Genomic DNA, 16,407 nt, shown 5'->3' with positions numbered 1-16,407 from the left:
ATATATTTTAAACTTTCACTTTTTTGCTATATTAAAAAAATAAATTAATTAATTTAGAGGTTAATATTTATAATATTTAAAATTAGAGTATAATATTAAAAATAGGTATGATTTGTTAGATTTTTATTAAATAAAAATTATATTAAAAAGTAAAAACTTTAAAANAAAAAAAAAAAAAAAAAAAAAAAAAAAAAAAAAAAAAAAAAAAAAAAAAAAAAAAAAAAATTGGGAGTAACTAAGCTCTACAAATAAATGCTAAGTGTAACTTTATTTTCATGTTAATTAGGTTGACTCAACCAACAAATGTCAACTCCAAAACTTTAACTCAATTCTAAAAAAAAATATAATTTTATTTTATTTTATTTGTATGATTTGAATTAGGTAGTTCTAATAGGTTCGGGACAATTTGGTAGCTCTAATCAATGGGGGATTAGGGAAAGGAATTCATCAGCGCTGCCGTCATTCAAAAAAAGGTTGGCTATAAATGTTGGACACACCCATCACCAAAACTCATCCATCTCTCAAACAATTTCTCCTTCTCCAACATATTCAATGGCTAATTCTCTCCCACTTTATGAAAAAACAGCCATCAAAAGACGGACCCATAAGGCATTGGATTTAGCCAACCTCTTCCTCCTGCTTTCACTACTACCCTATCGTCTCTTCCTCTTATCCACCCATGGCTTCTCCAACCTCCAAGCCATGCCCTTCCTCTGCGAGTCCTGGTTCGCCTTCGTCCGCCTCCTCTCCATCATCACCAAATGGAACCCCGTCGACTTCCAAACTTACCCTCAACGCCTCCTCAAACGGTAATAAACACAATTAAATATTTAGTCCTCAATTATAGTTTATTATATCATATTTAACTCTTCATTATAGACGTATTATATTATTAGTTTTAGTAGATTATTATGATTGTGGGCCCAAGTGTAGGGAGGTGGAGCTTCCGGCGGTGGACATATTTGTGACGACGGCGGATCCGGTGCTGGAACCGCCGATAATAACGGTGAATACAGTGCTGTCTTTGATGGCGTTGGATTATCCGGCTAATAAACTGGCTTGTTATGTGTCTGACGACGGCTGTTCTCCTCTCACCTTGTATGCGCTTAGTGAAGGATTGGAATTTGCAAGGATTTGGGTTCCGTTTTGCCGTAAATATGAGGTTGAAGAACGGGCTCCGTTTAGGTACTTCTCGAATGCCTCCACACCGCCTTATCTTCACAGCTCTTCAGAATTCCAAAATGAGTGGAAAAGAGTGAAGGTAAGGACAAAATGGGATAGGGTTCGAGCAATTTTCATTTCTTTTCTTTATAATTTTATTCTTATTATTTATTTTAGAATTAATTTTTTTTTAAATGTTTTTTTTCTTTTTGTTTAAATATGAATTTATGTGTTTTAAAATGGAAGGTGGAGTATGAACGGGTGGAAGGCAAAATCAAGGAAGCAGAACACGACAGATTTAGTTCACGTCAAGATTTGGCTCCCTTCTCTCATGTTGACACCAAAAATCATCCCGCCATTATAAAGGTACTTCTACCGTTATAGTTCTGAGATCTTACCTTGGTTGGAGAGGAAAACGAAACATTTTTTTACAAGTGTATAGAAACTTCTCCCTAGTAGACCGTTTTAAAACTCTGAGGCTGACGACGATATGTAACGGACTAAAGCGGACAATATTTGCTAGCGGTGGGCTTAGATTGTTACAAATGACATCATAGCCAGACATCGGGTAGTGCGGCCTCCAAAAGGGTGGATTGTGAGGTACCATATCGGTTGGAGGGAGGAACGAAACATTTTTTATAAGGGTTTGGACCTTGTAAGGTTGTAGAAACCTATCCCTAGTAGATGCGTTTTAAAATCGTGAAGCTGACGACAATAGGTTATGGGTCAAAGCGGACAATATTTGCTAGTAGTGAGCTTGGGCTAAACCATGAAGTTGATATTGATCTATAATAGGTCAAAACGGACAATATCAGCTAGTGGTGAGCTTGAGCTGTTATAATTGTTTTTGTCACTTTACAATATAATATATAATAGATTAGTAGGACATATATTAGGTCAGGGTGGAATTCTTGTCTCTAGCCCCGTTGAGCTAACAAGGACACATTTCTCCCCGTTCTCTCTCCATTCTATGTTTAAGTTGAGCATCGAACATTTTTTTTTATAAAGAGAATAATTAACATATCATATCATTGGTTTTATTGGCAGATATTATGGGAGAACAAGAATGATTTAGATGAACTTCCACATTTAATCTATCTTTCGAGGGAGAAAAGTCCAAAACACCCTCACCATTATAAGGCGGGTGCTATGAACGTTCTGGTAATTTCCAAACATGTTTTATAAACTTATATAAATTGAAAAATTATTAATAATTGAATAATTCAATAATGTAGACAAGAGTGTCGGGATTATTAACAAATGCTCCTTATATACTGAACGTGGACTGCGACATGTATGCCAATAATCCCAAAGTCATTTTACATGCAATGTGCGTATTCTTCAACTCCGAAGCCGAACCAAAAGAGATTGGATACGTTCAATCTCCCCAATGCTTCTACGATGGCCTGAAGGACGACCCTTTTGGGAATCAACTCGTTGCTTTATACGAGGTAATCATAAGTGAAGTTCTTTGGGCGTGTTTCTTTTAAATTGTGTGAGTAAGAGAATAATTTTCTTCGTCTCTCGAGACAGTTCTTTGCACGAGGGATCATGGGAATTCAAGGACCGTTCTATAGCGGAACCGGGTGCTTTCATAGACGAAAGGTCATATATGGTCAATGGCCTCACCATGAAGGAAAAGCTTCGGAACAAGAATTACTGAAATCATTTGGGAAATCAAAAGCTTTGGCAAAGTCAGCAGCGTTGACTTTTGAGGATAACGCTTGTGGGTATCATTTGAAAGGCCTTGTGAACAATCTTGAAGCAGCAAACCAAGTGGCTGGATGTGGCTATGAGATTGGCACTGCTTGGGGTTCCAAGGTTTTTTTCTTCGTTCTTTTCTCGAGATCGAGTACTAAAAACGAAATCGTTACTAAACGGGTCGTGATAATTTGTTTGAATTTTAGATCGGGTGGATCTACGGATCGACGGTGGAGGATATCCAAACAGGATTGATGATTCAGAAACGAGGGTGGAGATCTATTTACATTGCCTTAGATCCGCCAGCCTTCTATGGTTGTGCGCCGTCGGAGCTTCCTGCTTCATTGACGCAGCAGAAGCGATGGGCCACGGGCTTACTTGAAATTTTGTTCAGCAAAAACTGTCCCATTTTCGCCACGCTATTTGGGAAGCTGGAATTGAAGCAATGTGTAGCGTATTTATGGCTCCTCACTTGGGGCCTTCGTTCCATTCCAGAGCTTTGTTATGCAATGCTACCAGCCTATTGTCTCATCACAAACTCTCACTTCTTCCCCACTGTAAGTACAAATTGAAAACTACCATGAATTCTCCATACACGTTATATTATGTTAACTCGTAGTTACGGATATCCTTTAACCCATTCAATTGGGATCCCGAGAGACCCATCTCAAATGGAGTGGGAAATTTCCGCTTAAACGGAAAATGAGAAAGGAAGTAAGGGGTTTCTTCATTAGCTAATGGAGATGAGGATGGGGATTAGATTCTTCATTTCCGCCTCGCGAACATCCCTACCACTGTTGTAAGTTGTCGTGAAGAATAAGTTCATGCATTGGACATTTATTTAGTTTATAACTCATTTATTTGGTTCATCTTGTATTTTGATACATGAATCATCTTGATTCAGGTATGATATTAATGCTTCTATGCTTATACAAAGGATTGTCTAGGATGATTGAGATGTGTTGAGTTTGAGTGTCGTTTTGTATGAGGTGAATGTCATTTGGGAGGAACTTTGTTGAGAGACTTTGTAGTGTGAGAGTTGTAAGATCCCACGTCAGTTGGGGAGGAGAATAAACACCCTTTGTAAGGGTGTGGAAACCTTGAGGGGAAGCACGAAAGGGAAAGTCCAAATAGGACAATATTTACTAGTGGTGGGCTTAGGTCGTTACAAATGATATCAGAGCCAGATACTGGGTGATGTGTTAGTGAAGAGGTTGAGCACGGAAGAGGGGTGGACACGAGGCAGTGTACCAGTTAGGACACTGGGTCTCGAAGGGGGGTGGATTGAGGGGTCCCACATCGATTGTAAAAGGGAACGAGTGCCAGCGAGGACGCTAGCCCTTAAAGGGTTGGATTGTGAGATCCCACATTGTTTGGGGAGGAGAATGAAACACCCTTTATAAGGTTTCTAAGGGCGTGGAAACTTCTTCCTAGTAAACGCGTTTTAAAATCTTGAGGGGAAGCCCAAAAGGGAAAGGCTCGGGAAAGCTAACACTTAGATTATTGAAATTGGCTGTTACCTGTATAGGAGAGAATTTCTTCTCTTCGAACTACGTAAATCTTTGTCTCCATATAATTTATGTTTTTGAGTGTGTGAATGCAATTAACAATAACATTTTATTTTCAGGTGAGAGAGGGAGCAATGATCATCCCAATCTCCATCTTCATCCTCTACAACTTTCAACAGTTATTACAGTACTTCCAAACAGGTCAATCACTAAGAGCTTGGTGGAACAACCAGAGAATGGAAAGAGTAAACACAATGTGTCCATGGTTATTGGGAGTAGCAAACGTGGTTCTAAAGCTTTTAAGAATATCAGAAACCGTGTTCGAAGTAACCAAGAAAGACTCATCTTCTTCCAACACTGATGAAAGGACAAAGCTTGAAGATTCAAATCACTTCACATTCGACGAGTCGCTGCTCTTCATTCCAGGCACAACCATTGTGCTGGTCCAAGTTAGTGCACTACTCATGAGCTTGACACGAGCGAGAGGTAGCGGTGTTCTTGAGGTGGCTTGCAGCGTGTGGCTAGTTTTATGCTTTTGGCCATTTTTAAAGGGGATGTTTCTCAAAGGAAGATATGGGCTTCCCTTGTCTACTATCTACAAGTCAGCTGCCTTGGCTTTGTTCTTCCTTCATTTATGCCAAAAAAACAACCCCAATTGAGCGAGTATAGATCAAGTTTTACGGTTTACTATGGTTCACTATTAAAGGTTAATTCATGACCTCTTAATAGTCTCAACATTGTATAATCATCGTGATTTCTAAAGAATTGAAAGTCAGTACTTATACCAATAAAACTTTCTTTTTCGGTGGAATCATAGGAACTTCAAAGTTAAACACATAATTAACATTACAAATATAAAATATTTTTAATTTTTAATAATCTTAAGAGTAGAGTAAGGTTGAGTTGGGTTGACTCGACAAAAAAAAAAAAGAACAAACTAATGGATCTAAATTTTTAGTTCTAAGAAAATTCAATCAAATTCAAACTATTTTTTTTTAAATTCAATTTGACCTTTATAGTTTAAGTTGGATAATTCTAATTTATCCGATTATCTGGTCATATAAATACATTTAATTTTTTAAAATTAATCGCAAGTTAAAAAAAAAAAAAAGATTGAAAACAAATTTGAAGACTTCTATGTGGAGACTAAATGGCAAGTGTCGTAATGCCACTCTGGAATCTAACAGAAAATTTTGTCGTAATGCCAAATTTGACTGTTTTGTCCTTTTTTTATTTCCCTATAAAATGCCATAAAATAAAGATGAGAATTTGCAGAGCCTCTTTTTGCTTCCCAATGGCCAAACCCAACGCTCTCTCTCTGTACCAAAAGGTCGAACTTCAGAGTCCTTTGCAACGAGCTTTGGATGCCACCATTTTCTTCCTCCTGCTTGCTTTGCTCGGCTACCGGCTCCTTCTGGTGCGCACCCATGGGCTCTGCTGGCTCTACGCCATTGCCTTCCTCGGCGAGTCCTGGTTCGCTTTCTTCTGGGCTCTAACCGCCAATCTCACTTGGACCCCCGTCCAGTACCAAACCTATCCCCAACGCCTCCTCAAACGGTAACCTTTAACCCCCTTTTCGTCTTGTTTTTTTATTTTTGAGAGGCAAGGATTTTAATTTACGTTAGTAACCACGACCCTCCATAATGGTATGATATTGTCTACTTTGAGCATAAACTTTCATTGGAAATAATATTCCTCGCTTATAAACTCATGATCTTCTACTAAATTAGCCAATGCCGATCTCACTCCTAATAACAATCCTCCCCTCAAATAAAGTACTACTTTATAAGCCTCCCCTTAAACGAGGCTCGACTTCTTTCTCTGAGCCCTCAAACAAAGTACACATTTTGTTCGACACTTTTTGACTTGCTCACAATACTTTATTTGATATTTGAGGATTTGTCAATCTATTGGCATGACCAAGTTCAGGGCATGACTTTAATACGATGGCATGACTTACCATGTTAGGAATCACAAATCTCAACGATACAATATTGTCCTTTAAGCATAACCTGTAATGGCTTTACTTTGGGCTTTCCCCAAAAAACCTCGTAACAATAAAGATACTCTGGCTCACTTATAAACCCATGATCTTTCCTTTAGGTCTATTTTATTTATTTTGTTTACAGAGTGGAGGAGCTTCCTCGGGTGGACGTTTTCATTACGACGGCGGATCCGGGGCTGGAGCCGCCGATAATCACGATAAACACGGTGCTGTCTTTGTTAGCGGTGGAATATCCGGCCAATAAACTGGCTTGTTACGTCTCCGACGACGGCTGTTCGCCACTCACATATTATTCACTGTCTGAAGCTCTTAAATTTGCTAAAATTTGGGTGCCGTTTTGCAAGAACTATAGGGTCGAAGTTAGAGCTCCGTTTAGATATTTCTCGGACGACTTATCCTCAGCTGGGTCGCCGGAGTTTCAATACGAGTGGAGGAGAATGAAGGTAACCCGAATTTGAAAGATAATTCATTATATATATATATATATGTCTAAATAAAAATTAAGGTTTATATTTGTGCGTAAAAAGGACGCGTACGAAGTTCTGAACCAGAGGATTGAGGACGCCGCCAAAAGCTTTACATTCGGCGATCTTGTGGGGGACCTCGCAGATTTCTCCAATACTAAACCAAAGAATCATGCTCCAATAATTAAGGTACGGGCGCACGTTCTCCGCTAGTTGAGTAGATATTGTTTTTTTGGGCTTCCCCATACACGTCTACTAAGAAATAGTGTTTTCGTTCTCCTCCCAACCAATGTGGAAGTGTAGGATGTCATGTATAGATTTAAATGTTGAATTTATTTTGAATTAATGTGATGAAATTGGTAGGTGATATGGGAGAACAAGGAAGGTATTGAAGATGGATTGCCTCATTTGATCTATGTATCGAGAGAGAAGAGACCAAATATCACTCACCATAACAAAGCTGGAGCTATGAATGTTTTGGTAATTTCACATTTTTCTTATCCTAAATTCTCTTTCAATACATATGTATTATATAATGTTATCGATTGAAAAGAAGAACTAAATATTCTTTATAAGGGTGTGAAAACTTTCTTAATAGACTGTTTTAAAACAGTAAGATTGTGAAATCCCACATTGGTTGGAGAGGGTAACGAAGCAGGTGTAGAAACCTTTATCTAGTAGACTCGTTTTAAAATTGTGGGGTTGTGAGATAGAATCGTGAGGTAGTGAGACAAAGGGAACAAAACATTTCTTAGAAGGGTGTGGAAACCTCTTTCTAGTAGAAGCGTTTTAAAACTGTGAGGCAGTGAAGTCCCACATTTTAAAGTTGTGAAGCTGACGATGATATGTAACGGACAAAAACGGATAATATTTGTTAACGGTAGACTTGAACTGTTACATAATATATATTTATTTATTTTATTTTATTTATTATGCAGACAAGAGTATCAGGATTAATGACAAATGCTCCTTACATAATAAACTTAGACTGTGACATGTTTGTGAATAATCCCGACGTTCTTTTACAAGCAATGTGTCTCTTCAAAGATCCAATCATCCAGGGAGAGTATGCATTTATTCAGTTTCCTCAATGCTTTTATAATGGTCTCCAAGATGATCCCTTTGCGAACCAATGGATTATCATGATGCAGGTAATTTTTTTTTTTTTTTGTTTTTTCATTTATTTTTCATAAGTCTGTCCCTATCTTTTAAACTTTTAATTTTTTTTTGGTAAATGGTCGGAAAATATTAAACATAAAAATTTAAAGGTATTATTGAAATTTTTAAAAATTTATGAGTAGTTTTTTTAGAAGTACAAGGTTTAGAGGTATTTTTATTAATTTAGTAAAAAAAAAATCTTAATATTTACGAAAAATTGATATTGTTTTTGCAGGTCAAGATGCGTGGACTGGCAGGAATCCAAGGGCCTGCATATATGGGAACAGGATGTATTCATAGAAGAAACGTGTTGTACGGTCAATCACCTAATGAAGCTAACATTAATGGTAATCAACCTTATTACAATCTGGTTTTTTTTATTGTTTCTTTTTTGTTTATGTTGTTCATATCTAATCGTTTTGCAGAGAAATATTACGATGATGAGTTATATAAAACATTTGGGATTTCAAAAGATTTCGTAACCTCGGCTACTCGTGTTCTAAGAAGTGTCGAAGATTATCCAAATTGTCTAGCCGACTCAATCAAAGCAACACATGAAGTTGCTACTGCTGATTATGAACACAATTCTTGTTGGGGTTCCAAGGTTTGCTTTCAAATAATGCTTTTGGTTCTAGTTTTCATGAGCTCTGATAGTTGATTCTACACAAAATCTAGTTGAGAAGGTAAAAAGAATAGACGACCTGAAGAACTTGATCAACTCAACCCAAAACCGTACCGGTTGAGTTGAGTTATCAATTTATTTGGGCTGGATTGAACTCAAATAAATAAAAACCTTATGGGATGAGTGGTTGGTTATAAACTTGTTTTATTTTATTATTTTATTTCTGTTGCTTATTTCTCCATGAAAGAAGGCCGGAGATATTGGAATTAGTGGAAGGAACTAGTTTTTAGGGAGTGGAATAGTAGGAGCGGAAGGAGTGGTGGAGTGCTTGATGATTTGTAGTAGAAATAGGTAAATTTTTATTATATAAAGAAAATGGTGCCAAGTTCTAAAGACACCAGGAAAAGAAGAAAATCAATTTGTGTGTCTTCTCTTCTTCTCCCCTTCTGTTACGTTTTTTTCTTTCAATTGGTATCAGAGCTATAAGATCAAGGTCTGTTTTCAATCATGTCTCACCCAGAGATTGAGCGGTCAAGAAGGGAGAGAGATCAAAAAATGAGACAGGAATCGAGTGATAGGAGCCAAAACACCGGTGCGATAGAAGGTGATGCCTCACATGTGGTGAGTGTACGGATTCAAGAAAAGGAGGGATCTGTCACACTCAAATACCCAATGCTGACAAAATGCAACTATGCAGCTTGGGCGATTAAGATGGAGGTATTTATGATGGCACAAGGTGTTTGGGAGGCAATTGAGTCACCTGAAACCGTAGATAACCGTAAAGATAAGATAACTTTAGCAGCTATTTATCAAAGTACTGGAGAAGATACGTTGCTACAGTTGGGTGCCAAGAAAACGACCAAGGAAGCCTTGATCATGTTGAAAAATATGAATCTAGGCGCGGAAAGAGTGAAAGAAGTTAGAACACAAACTCTCTAGCGGGAGTTTGAAGCGTTGAGGATGGGTGATTCAGAAAGTATTGATGAGTATTCTGGAAAACTCATCATTATTGTCAACAAATTGAGAGGTCCCGACAATACTGTGGATGATATCCAAGTAGTTAAGAAACTTCTCGATCCACCTATGCAAAGTTTCTTCAAATCACTTCAACGATTGAGGAGTTCAGTGATCTCAAAACGAAATCCATTGATGAGATTATTGGATCACTCAAGGCACATGAAGAAAGGTTGTAAGGGTTTGGAGAAAAAGATGAAACTGTTCTCCTCACTCATGCAGAATGGAAGGAACGAGAGAAAGCAAAATCCTCAAAGAAAGAATGGAAGGATCAAGGCAGTTCCAGAGGAGGCAGGGGGCGGGGTCGTGGAAGATGGAGAGGCCGTGGGAGAAGTGATTGACATCGAGGAGATGAAGGAGAGTCGCAAATTCAAAAGAAGAGATTTGACAAAAGTAAAATTAAATGTTATAGGTGTCAGCAAATGGGACACTTCGCATCAGAGTGTTCCAGAAAAGACGAACAACTCAACTTGATAGAGATGCAAAAGGATGAGGAGTCTTCATTGCTGATGATAGAGGCGTGTGAAATTAAAACCACACATGACAAAGAGCCTGGTTTTGTGAGGTTGAATGAAACTATAGTGCCTCCGCCAGCCAATATTGGAGCTGAAAATTCATGGTTCCTAGATATTAGAGCAAGCAACCACATGTCAGGAGAAAGGAGGGTGTTTCGTGAGCTCGACACATTTGTTGTTGGAAAGGTACGCTTCGGTGATAACTTTGTAATAGACATTTGTGGTCGAGGAATAGTGCTCTTCAAATGCAAAACCGATGAGCACTTGATCTTATCGCAAGTCTATTACATACCTAAACTCAAAAGAAATATTATAAGTTTGGGACAACTGGATGAGAGTGGAAATAAAATTGTCAAAGAGGACAGTGTTATGAAGATATATGACAGGGCTAGGAGCCTGATTGNCAAAGAAAGAATGGAAGGATCAAGGCAGTTCCAGAGGAGGCAGGGGGCGGGGTCGTGGAAGATGGAGAGGCCGTGGGAGAAGTGATTGACATCGAGGAGATGAAGGAGAGTCGCAAATTCAAAAGAAGAGATTTGACAAAAGTAAAATTAAATGTTATAGGTGTCAGCAAATGGGACACTTCGCATCAGAGTGTTCCAGAAAAGACGAACAACTCAACTTGATAGAGATGCAAAAGGATGAGGAGTCTTCATTGCTGATGATAGAGGCGTGTGAAATTAAAACCACACATGACAAAGAGCCTGGTTTTGTGAGGTTGAATGAAACTATAGTGCCTCCGCCAGCCAATATTGGAGCTGAAAATTCATGGTTCCTAGATATTAGAGCAAGCAACCACATGTCAGGAGAAAGGAGGGTGTTTCGTGAGCTCGACACATTTGTTGTTGGAAAGGTACGCTTCGGTGATAACTTTGTAATAGACATTTGTGGTCGAGGAATAGTGCTCTTCAAATGCAAAACCGATGAGCACTTGATCTTATCGCAAGTCTATTACATACCTAAACTCAAAAGAAATATTATAAGTTTGGGACAACTGGATGAGAGTGGAAATAAAATTGTCAAAGAGGACAGTGTTATGAAGATATATGACAGGGCTAGGAGCCTGATTGTTATGGTGACCAGACAATCCAACAGATTGTATGTAGCAAAGTTGAAGCTTGCGGATCAGGTGTGTTTAATGACAAATATCAGTAACGGTGGTTGGCTCTGGCACGCGAGGTATGGACACCTGAATTTTCACTCTTTAAAGCAATTAAATGACAAAAGAATGGTTGAAGGGTTGCCGAAAATCACCCAGGTCAATCAATTTTGTGATGGGTGTTTAATTGGAAAGCAGCATAGGACTCCTCTTCCCCGAACAACAACATATCGTGCGAAGGAGTCATTGGATCTTGTCCATGGAGATCTATGTGGACCTATTTCGCCAATGACTTATGGAGGTAACAGATATTTTATGTTACTAGTGGATGATTTTTCACGATTTATGTGGGTGTTTATGGAGGTAACAGATATTTTATGTGAGTGTTTACTAGTGGATGAAACACGGGTGGTATTTAAAAAGTTCAAGATCAGTGTGGAGGTAAAGAAAGGTAAGAAGATTAAGAGCTTTAGAACGGACCGTGGAGGAGAGTTCGTATCTATTGCTTTTAAAGACTATTGCGAGAATGAAGGCATGAAGAGACTCTTACTGCACCATTTCACCATAGCAAAATGGCGTAGTAGAAAGGCGTAATCGAATGGTGGTAGAGATGACCAGATGTATGTTAAAGAGCAAAGAGATGCCTACAAAATTTTGGTGAGAAGCTATCAAAACTGCCGTGTATATTCTGAACAGATCGCCAACAGAAGGAGTTGCAGATGGTACACCGTATCAAGCTTGGTTTGACAACATACCAAAGGTTCATCACTTTAAAATCTTCGGGTATCTTGTTCATGCCAAGAATACATATTCACACCTTCCTAAACTTGCTGATAGGAGTGTGAAGACAATTATGTTGGGATATGAAGATGGAACCAAAGCTTACCGACTATTGGATCCACAAAAGAATAGAATTATGGTAAGCAGGAATGTGGTGTTCGAAGAGGAGAAAAAGTGGTATTGGGAAGAAATCACAAACGATGATGATGAACAAAGAGGAACTTTCACCGTTTAAATTTCAGAAAAATAGAGTAGAACAGAGGAGAGGAATATTGAAAATATCGAAGTTGATCCAGACGAAAGACAAAGGGAAAATTCGTCCTCAACTTTATCAACGCCAGACAGTACCTCAAATGCATCATCGTCAAGCTCATCGACGCCGAAAAAATTCAGGTCTCTAGAAGATATTTATAGAGAACTGAACGAAGCAGAGGAGGAAGCAATGAACTTTTGTTTTCTCTCTATAGAGGAGGCAACCTCATATGAGGAAGCTGCTAATTATAAAAACTGGAGGAATGCCATGATGTCTGAAATTCTCTCCATCGAAAAGAACAGAACGTGGGAACTCACAGATTTGCTAAAGAATCATAAAGCAATCGACATCAAATGTATTTTCAAATTAAAGAAAAATCCAGATAGAGAAATCATGAAACATAAGGCTAGACTCGTGGCAAAGGGATATGCGCAGCAGTTTGGCGTAGATTACAGTGAAGTATTTGCACCAATGGCCAGGTTAGAAACAGTGAGATTAATTCTTGCCTATGCAGCCATTAAGAATTGGGAAGTACATCATATGGATGTAAAGACAGCTTTTCTGAACGGTGAGTTAGAAGAGGATGTGTATGTTGTTCAACCACAAGGGTTCGTTGACAAGGAAAATCCAAACATGGTGTTAAAACTACGTAAAGCCTTGTATGGATTAAAACAGGCTCCGAGGGCCTGGAATTTTAAACTTGACCAATGTTTGCAGTCACTTGGTTTTGTTAGATGTCCACAAGAATATGCTATCTACAAGAAAATTAATGGAGTTGAAGCAATGATAATCGGCACATATGTGGATGACTTAATCATAGCCGACTCAAACAAACAAGTTATAGCTTAGTTCAAGGAAGAGATGCACCAGAAATTTGAGATGAGCGATCTTGGACTTTTGAGCTATTACTTGGGTATTGAGGTACGACAAAGCAGTGAATCATTCACTTTATGTCAGGCCGAATATGCAAGAAAAATCCTAGAGAAGCTAGGAATGGGGGAGTGCAATCCTTGTTCGATTCCCATGGAACCAAGAAGGAAGATGAGCAAACATGGGAATGGAGAACCTGCGGTTGACAAAACACTTTACAGAAGTGTTATTGGAAGCTTACGCTATCTGGTTAATACCCGGTCCGACATAGCCTACTCAGTTGGTGTGATGAGTAGATACATGGAGGCACCAACAACTTCACATCTCACAACAGTAAAACAAATATTGAGATATGTGAAAGGTACTCTAAGTTTTGGCTGTGTTTATAAGAAGCTATCGAATGTGGAGTTGGTAGGATTTAGCGACAGTGATATGGCTGGGGATATTGATGATAGGAAGAGTAGAACTGGAGTGTTGTACTATTTGGGAGTAAATCCAATAAACTGGGTATCATAGAAACAAAAGGTGGTGGCTTTGTCATCATGGGAGGCTGAGTATATAGCGGCAACTGCTGGAACATGTCAAGGAGTATGGTTGGGCAGGATTTTGAGTAACATCAGTCAACTTCCAGTAAAACCCAAGCTTAATGTTGACAACAAGTTAGCTATAGCTTTGGCGAAAAATCCTCTTTACCATGATTGAAGTAAGCACATTAATACCAAGTTCCACTTTATTCGTCAATGTATACAAACTGAAGCTATTGAACTGGAATATGTGAACACAAATGAACAGTTGGCGGATATTCTAACAAAGCCGTTAGCAAAACAACGGTTCCTGGAGTTAATGGAGAAGATTGACTTAAATAAAATCGATTCAACATAGTTAAACAAGTTTAGAGGCTGGAGATATTGGAAGTAGAGGAAGAAACTGGTTTTTAGGGAGTGGAATAGTAGGAGTGGAAGGAGCGGTGGAGTGCTTGCTAATTTGCAGTAGAAATAGGTAAATTCTTATTATATAAAGAAAATGGTGCCAAGTTCTAAAGACACCACAAAAAGAAGAAAATCAATTTGTGTGTCTTCGCTTGTTCTCCCGTTCTGTTACGTTTTTTTTTTTTTTTGATTTCATGAGTTAGATTCATGAGTTCTCCTAAAATTAATTTTTGGTTAATTTTTAACAAAAATGTTTCCACCTGGTTTACTTTAATAACTGCTGATTGGTCCTTAGGTGGGTTGGCAATATGGATCAATAGTGGAGGACGTTTTGACAGGGATGTTGATCCATAAAAAGGGATGGAAATCTGCATACCTTACACCAACACCGCCAGCCTTCCTCGGATGTGCACCCTCAGGCGGCCCAATTCCATTAAGCCATCATAAGAGAGGAATCACAGGGCTACTTGAAACCTTAATTAGCAAAAACTCCCCCATTGTCACTGCTCTCTCTGATAAGCTCCAATTTAGGCAACGTATGTTCTATCTATGGATATACCTGGCCAGCGTTCAAGCTATTCCAAGGATATGTTACGCTCTTCTCCCAGCATTTTGTCTAATAGCCAACTTTCATTTTCTGCCCAAGGTAACTATACAATACAATCTCTGCTCCTTTTCGTTTAATTCAAGACTTGTTAAGTAGATTTGAGGTAACCAATTATGGCCATCTCAATGCAGGTACAGGAACCAGTAATATGCATACCTCTGCTCCTTTCCGTCCTTTTCGTCCTAAGACAGATGTTAGGGTACATCGAAACCGACCAATCCATAAGAGCCTGGTGGAATAACCATAGAATGGATATGATTAAGTCAATGTGTTCTTGCCTGCTTGGAGTTGTGGCTGTCCTTTTGAAGATTTTAAGACTATCAGAAACAACGTTTGAGGTAACAAAAAAGGAGTCGACTTCTTCTAGCAATGAGACAGAGAGTAGTGATAGAGATTTGGGTCGGTTCACATTTGATGAGTCCCCAATGTTTGTGCCAATTACAACCGTTATGATGATTCAACTAGCGGCACTTGCGATCGGTTTCTTGGGAACACACCCAGACCGTCGAGAGTTTGGGGTGGGTGAGGTGACATGCAGTGTGTGGTTGGTTTTGTGCTTCTGGCCAATTTTGAAGGGGATGTTTGCAAAGGGAAGCTATGGGCTTCCATGGTCCACACTATTCAAATCCAGTGCTTTGACTTTCTTGTTTGTATACTTGTGCCGAGTGTCTACAAAGTGAAATGAATCTAAGGGGCTGTTCTAGTGTCTACTTGTATCAATACACAGCTTTATTCAATGAATAAAACAGTCGAACTTCGAATTGAAGCGGTTGTGCGCCCACAAAGCAAAACAAATGTACTCATAACACCAATGAACTAAATTACACAAAGAGACACCAAGATATTTACATGGTTCGGAGGGAAGAAGTTCTCCTACATCTACGGGTAGCAACCAATCACTAATAAACAAAGTGCTATAAGTGAATAACTCACTATCACACTACAAACACTCTCACCAATGTCACTCAAGAAATACAATGTGACACACAAAAACTTCCCCAAATCCCAATACCACTTGTTAGTCACATCTGAGATTTGATACCATGTTAGAAACTACGACTTTTCACCATGGTACGATATTGTCCACTTTGAGCATAAACTCTCATGACTTTGCTTTGGACTCCCCCAAAATGCCTTATACCGATGTGTTCCTTTACTTATAAACTCATATCATTCCCTAAATTAGCGATGTAGGACTCACTTCCAACAATCTTCAACACTCTACTCTTAGAAATAATGAATAAATAACGTAATCATGTCGTAGGGCTGCAAGAAAAAAAAAAAAAAATAAATTGAGATCATTATGTAGTAAATCGAGATTCAAAATTCTCATCTAAAAAATTCTTGAGCGGAAGTCGTCCCGATTTCAAATTTTATTTACTTTATTTATTTTTGGGTTCGCTCTTAGATATATAAAAACATGTTTAAGATATGAAGCACAATCTTGTTCCCCAAGAAAAGGAATAATCAAGAGCAGCCAAATTGAATCATTGGTTTTCCTTTTGAAAAAAAGTCTTTATTTTGGTATTCCAATTAATAAATTGACTTCGACTCTGCTTTGATTTAAAATTTATTACATTTAAAACTTATTTCCAATTTTTTATTATTATTATCAAAAAGCTGAACCATCCACAATTAAAATAATAATTACTCGGTTAAATTATAATTTTTTTTTATTCGATCTAAATTTTTAGATAGGTGACTGAACAACTAACCAAACC

At 38.3% G+C, this 16,407-nt stretch overlaps 2 protein-coding genes across 2 annotated transcripts; both read left to right on the top strand.

Annotated features, from left to right (window-relative positions):
• Positions 1–503: 503 nt before the first annotated feature.
• Positions 504–5,057, top strand: LOC111794367 (cellulose synthase-like protein H1). The gene is made up of 8 exons (XM_023676336.1): positions 504–809; positions 934–1,261; positions 1,408–1,527; positions 2,209–2,322; positions 2,397–2,612; positions 2,695–2,982; positions 3,069–3,419; positions 4,490–5,057. Exons 1-8 carry the CDS (start codon positions 553–555, stop codon positions 5,027–5,029), a joined length of 2,214 nt encoding a protein of 737 aa, XP_023532104.1. The 5' UTR covers positions 504–552; the 3' UTR covers positions 5,030–5,057.
• A 595-nt stretch (positions 5,058–5,652) lies between these two features.
• Positions 5,653–15,439, top strand: LOC111795190 (cellulose synthase-like protein H1). Its single transcript, XM_023677474.1, has 9 exons — positions 5,653–5,927; positions 6,500–6,818; positions 6,903–7,028; positions 7,203–7,319; positions 7,778–7,990; positions 8,233–8,344; positions 8,423–8,601; positions 14,375–14,725; positions 14,818–15,439. The coding sequence occupies exons 1-9, from the start codon at positions 5,665–5,667 to the stop codon at positions 15,364–15,366; spliced, it is 2,229 nt and encodes a 742-aa protein (XP_023533242.1). The 5' UTR covers positions 5,653–5,664; the 3' UTR covers positions 15,367–15,439.
• Positions 15,440–16,407: the final 968 nt, after the last annotated feature.

This window comes from Cucurbita pepo, chromosome LG05 (assembly GCF_002806865.2).
Source record: "Cucurbita pepo subsp. pepo cultivar mu-cu-16 chromosome LG05, ASM280686v2, whole genome shotgun sequence".
Classification (NCBI taxonomy): Eukaryota; Viridiplantae; Streptophyta; class Magnoliopsida; order Cucurbitales; family Cucurbitaceae; genus Cucurbita; species Cucurbita pepo.
This window is presented reverse-complemented; position numbering and strand designations above follow the sequence as displayed.

Bases quoted from the DNA above. Each gene is read 5' to 3' on its own strand.
- LOC111794367 (XM_023676336.1), top strand. From the start codon at position 553: ATGGCTAATTCTCTCCCACTTTATGAAAAAACAGCCATCAAAAGACGG. The intron at 1,528-2,208 runs GTACTTCTACCG...TTTTATTGGCAG, and splicing joins ATCATCCCGCCATTATAAAG to ATATTATGGGAGAACAAGAA. The intron at 2,613-2,694 runs GTAATCATAAGT...CTCTCGAGACAG, and splicing joins AACTCGTTGCTTTATACGAG to TTCTTTGCACGAGGGATCAT.
- LOC111795190 (XM_023677474.1), top strand. From the start codon at position 5,665: ATGGCCAAACCCAACGCTCTCTCTCTGTACCAAAAGGTCGAACTTCAG. The intron at 5,928-6,499 runs GTAACCTTTAAC...TTTTGTTTACAG, and splicing joins CCCCAACGCCTCCTCAAACG to AGTGGAGGAGCTTCCTCGGG. The intron at 6,819-6,902 runs GTAACCCGAATT...GTGCGTAAAAAG, and splicing joins ACGAGTGGAGGAGAATGAAG to GACGCGTACGAAGTTCTGAA.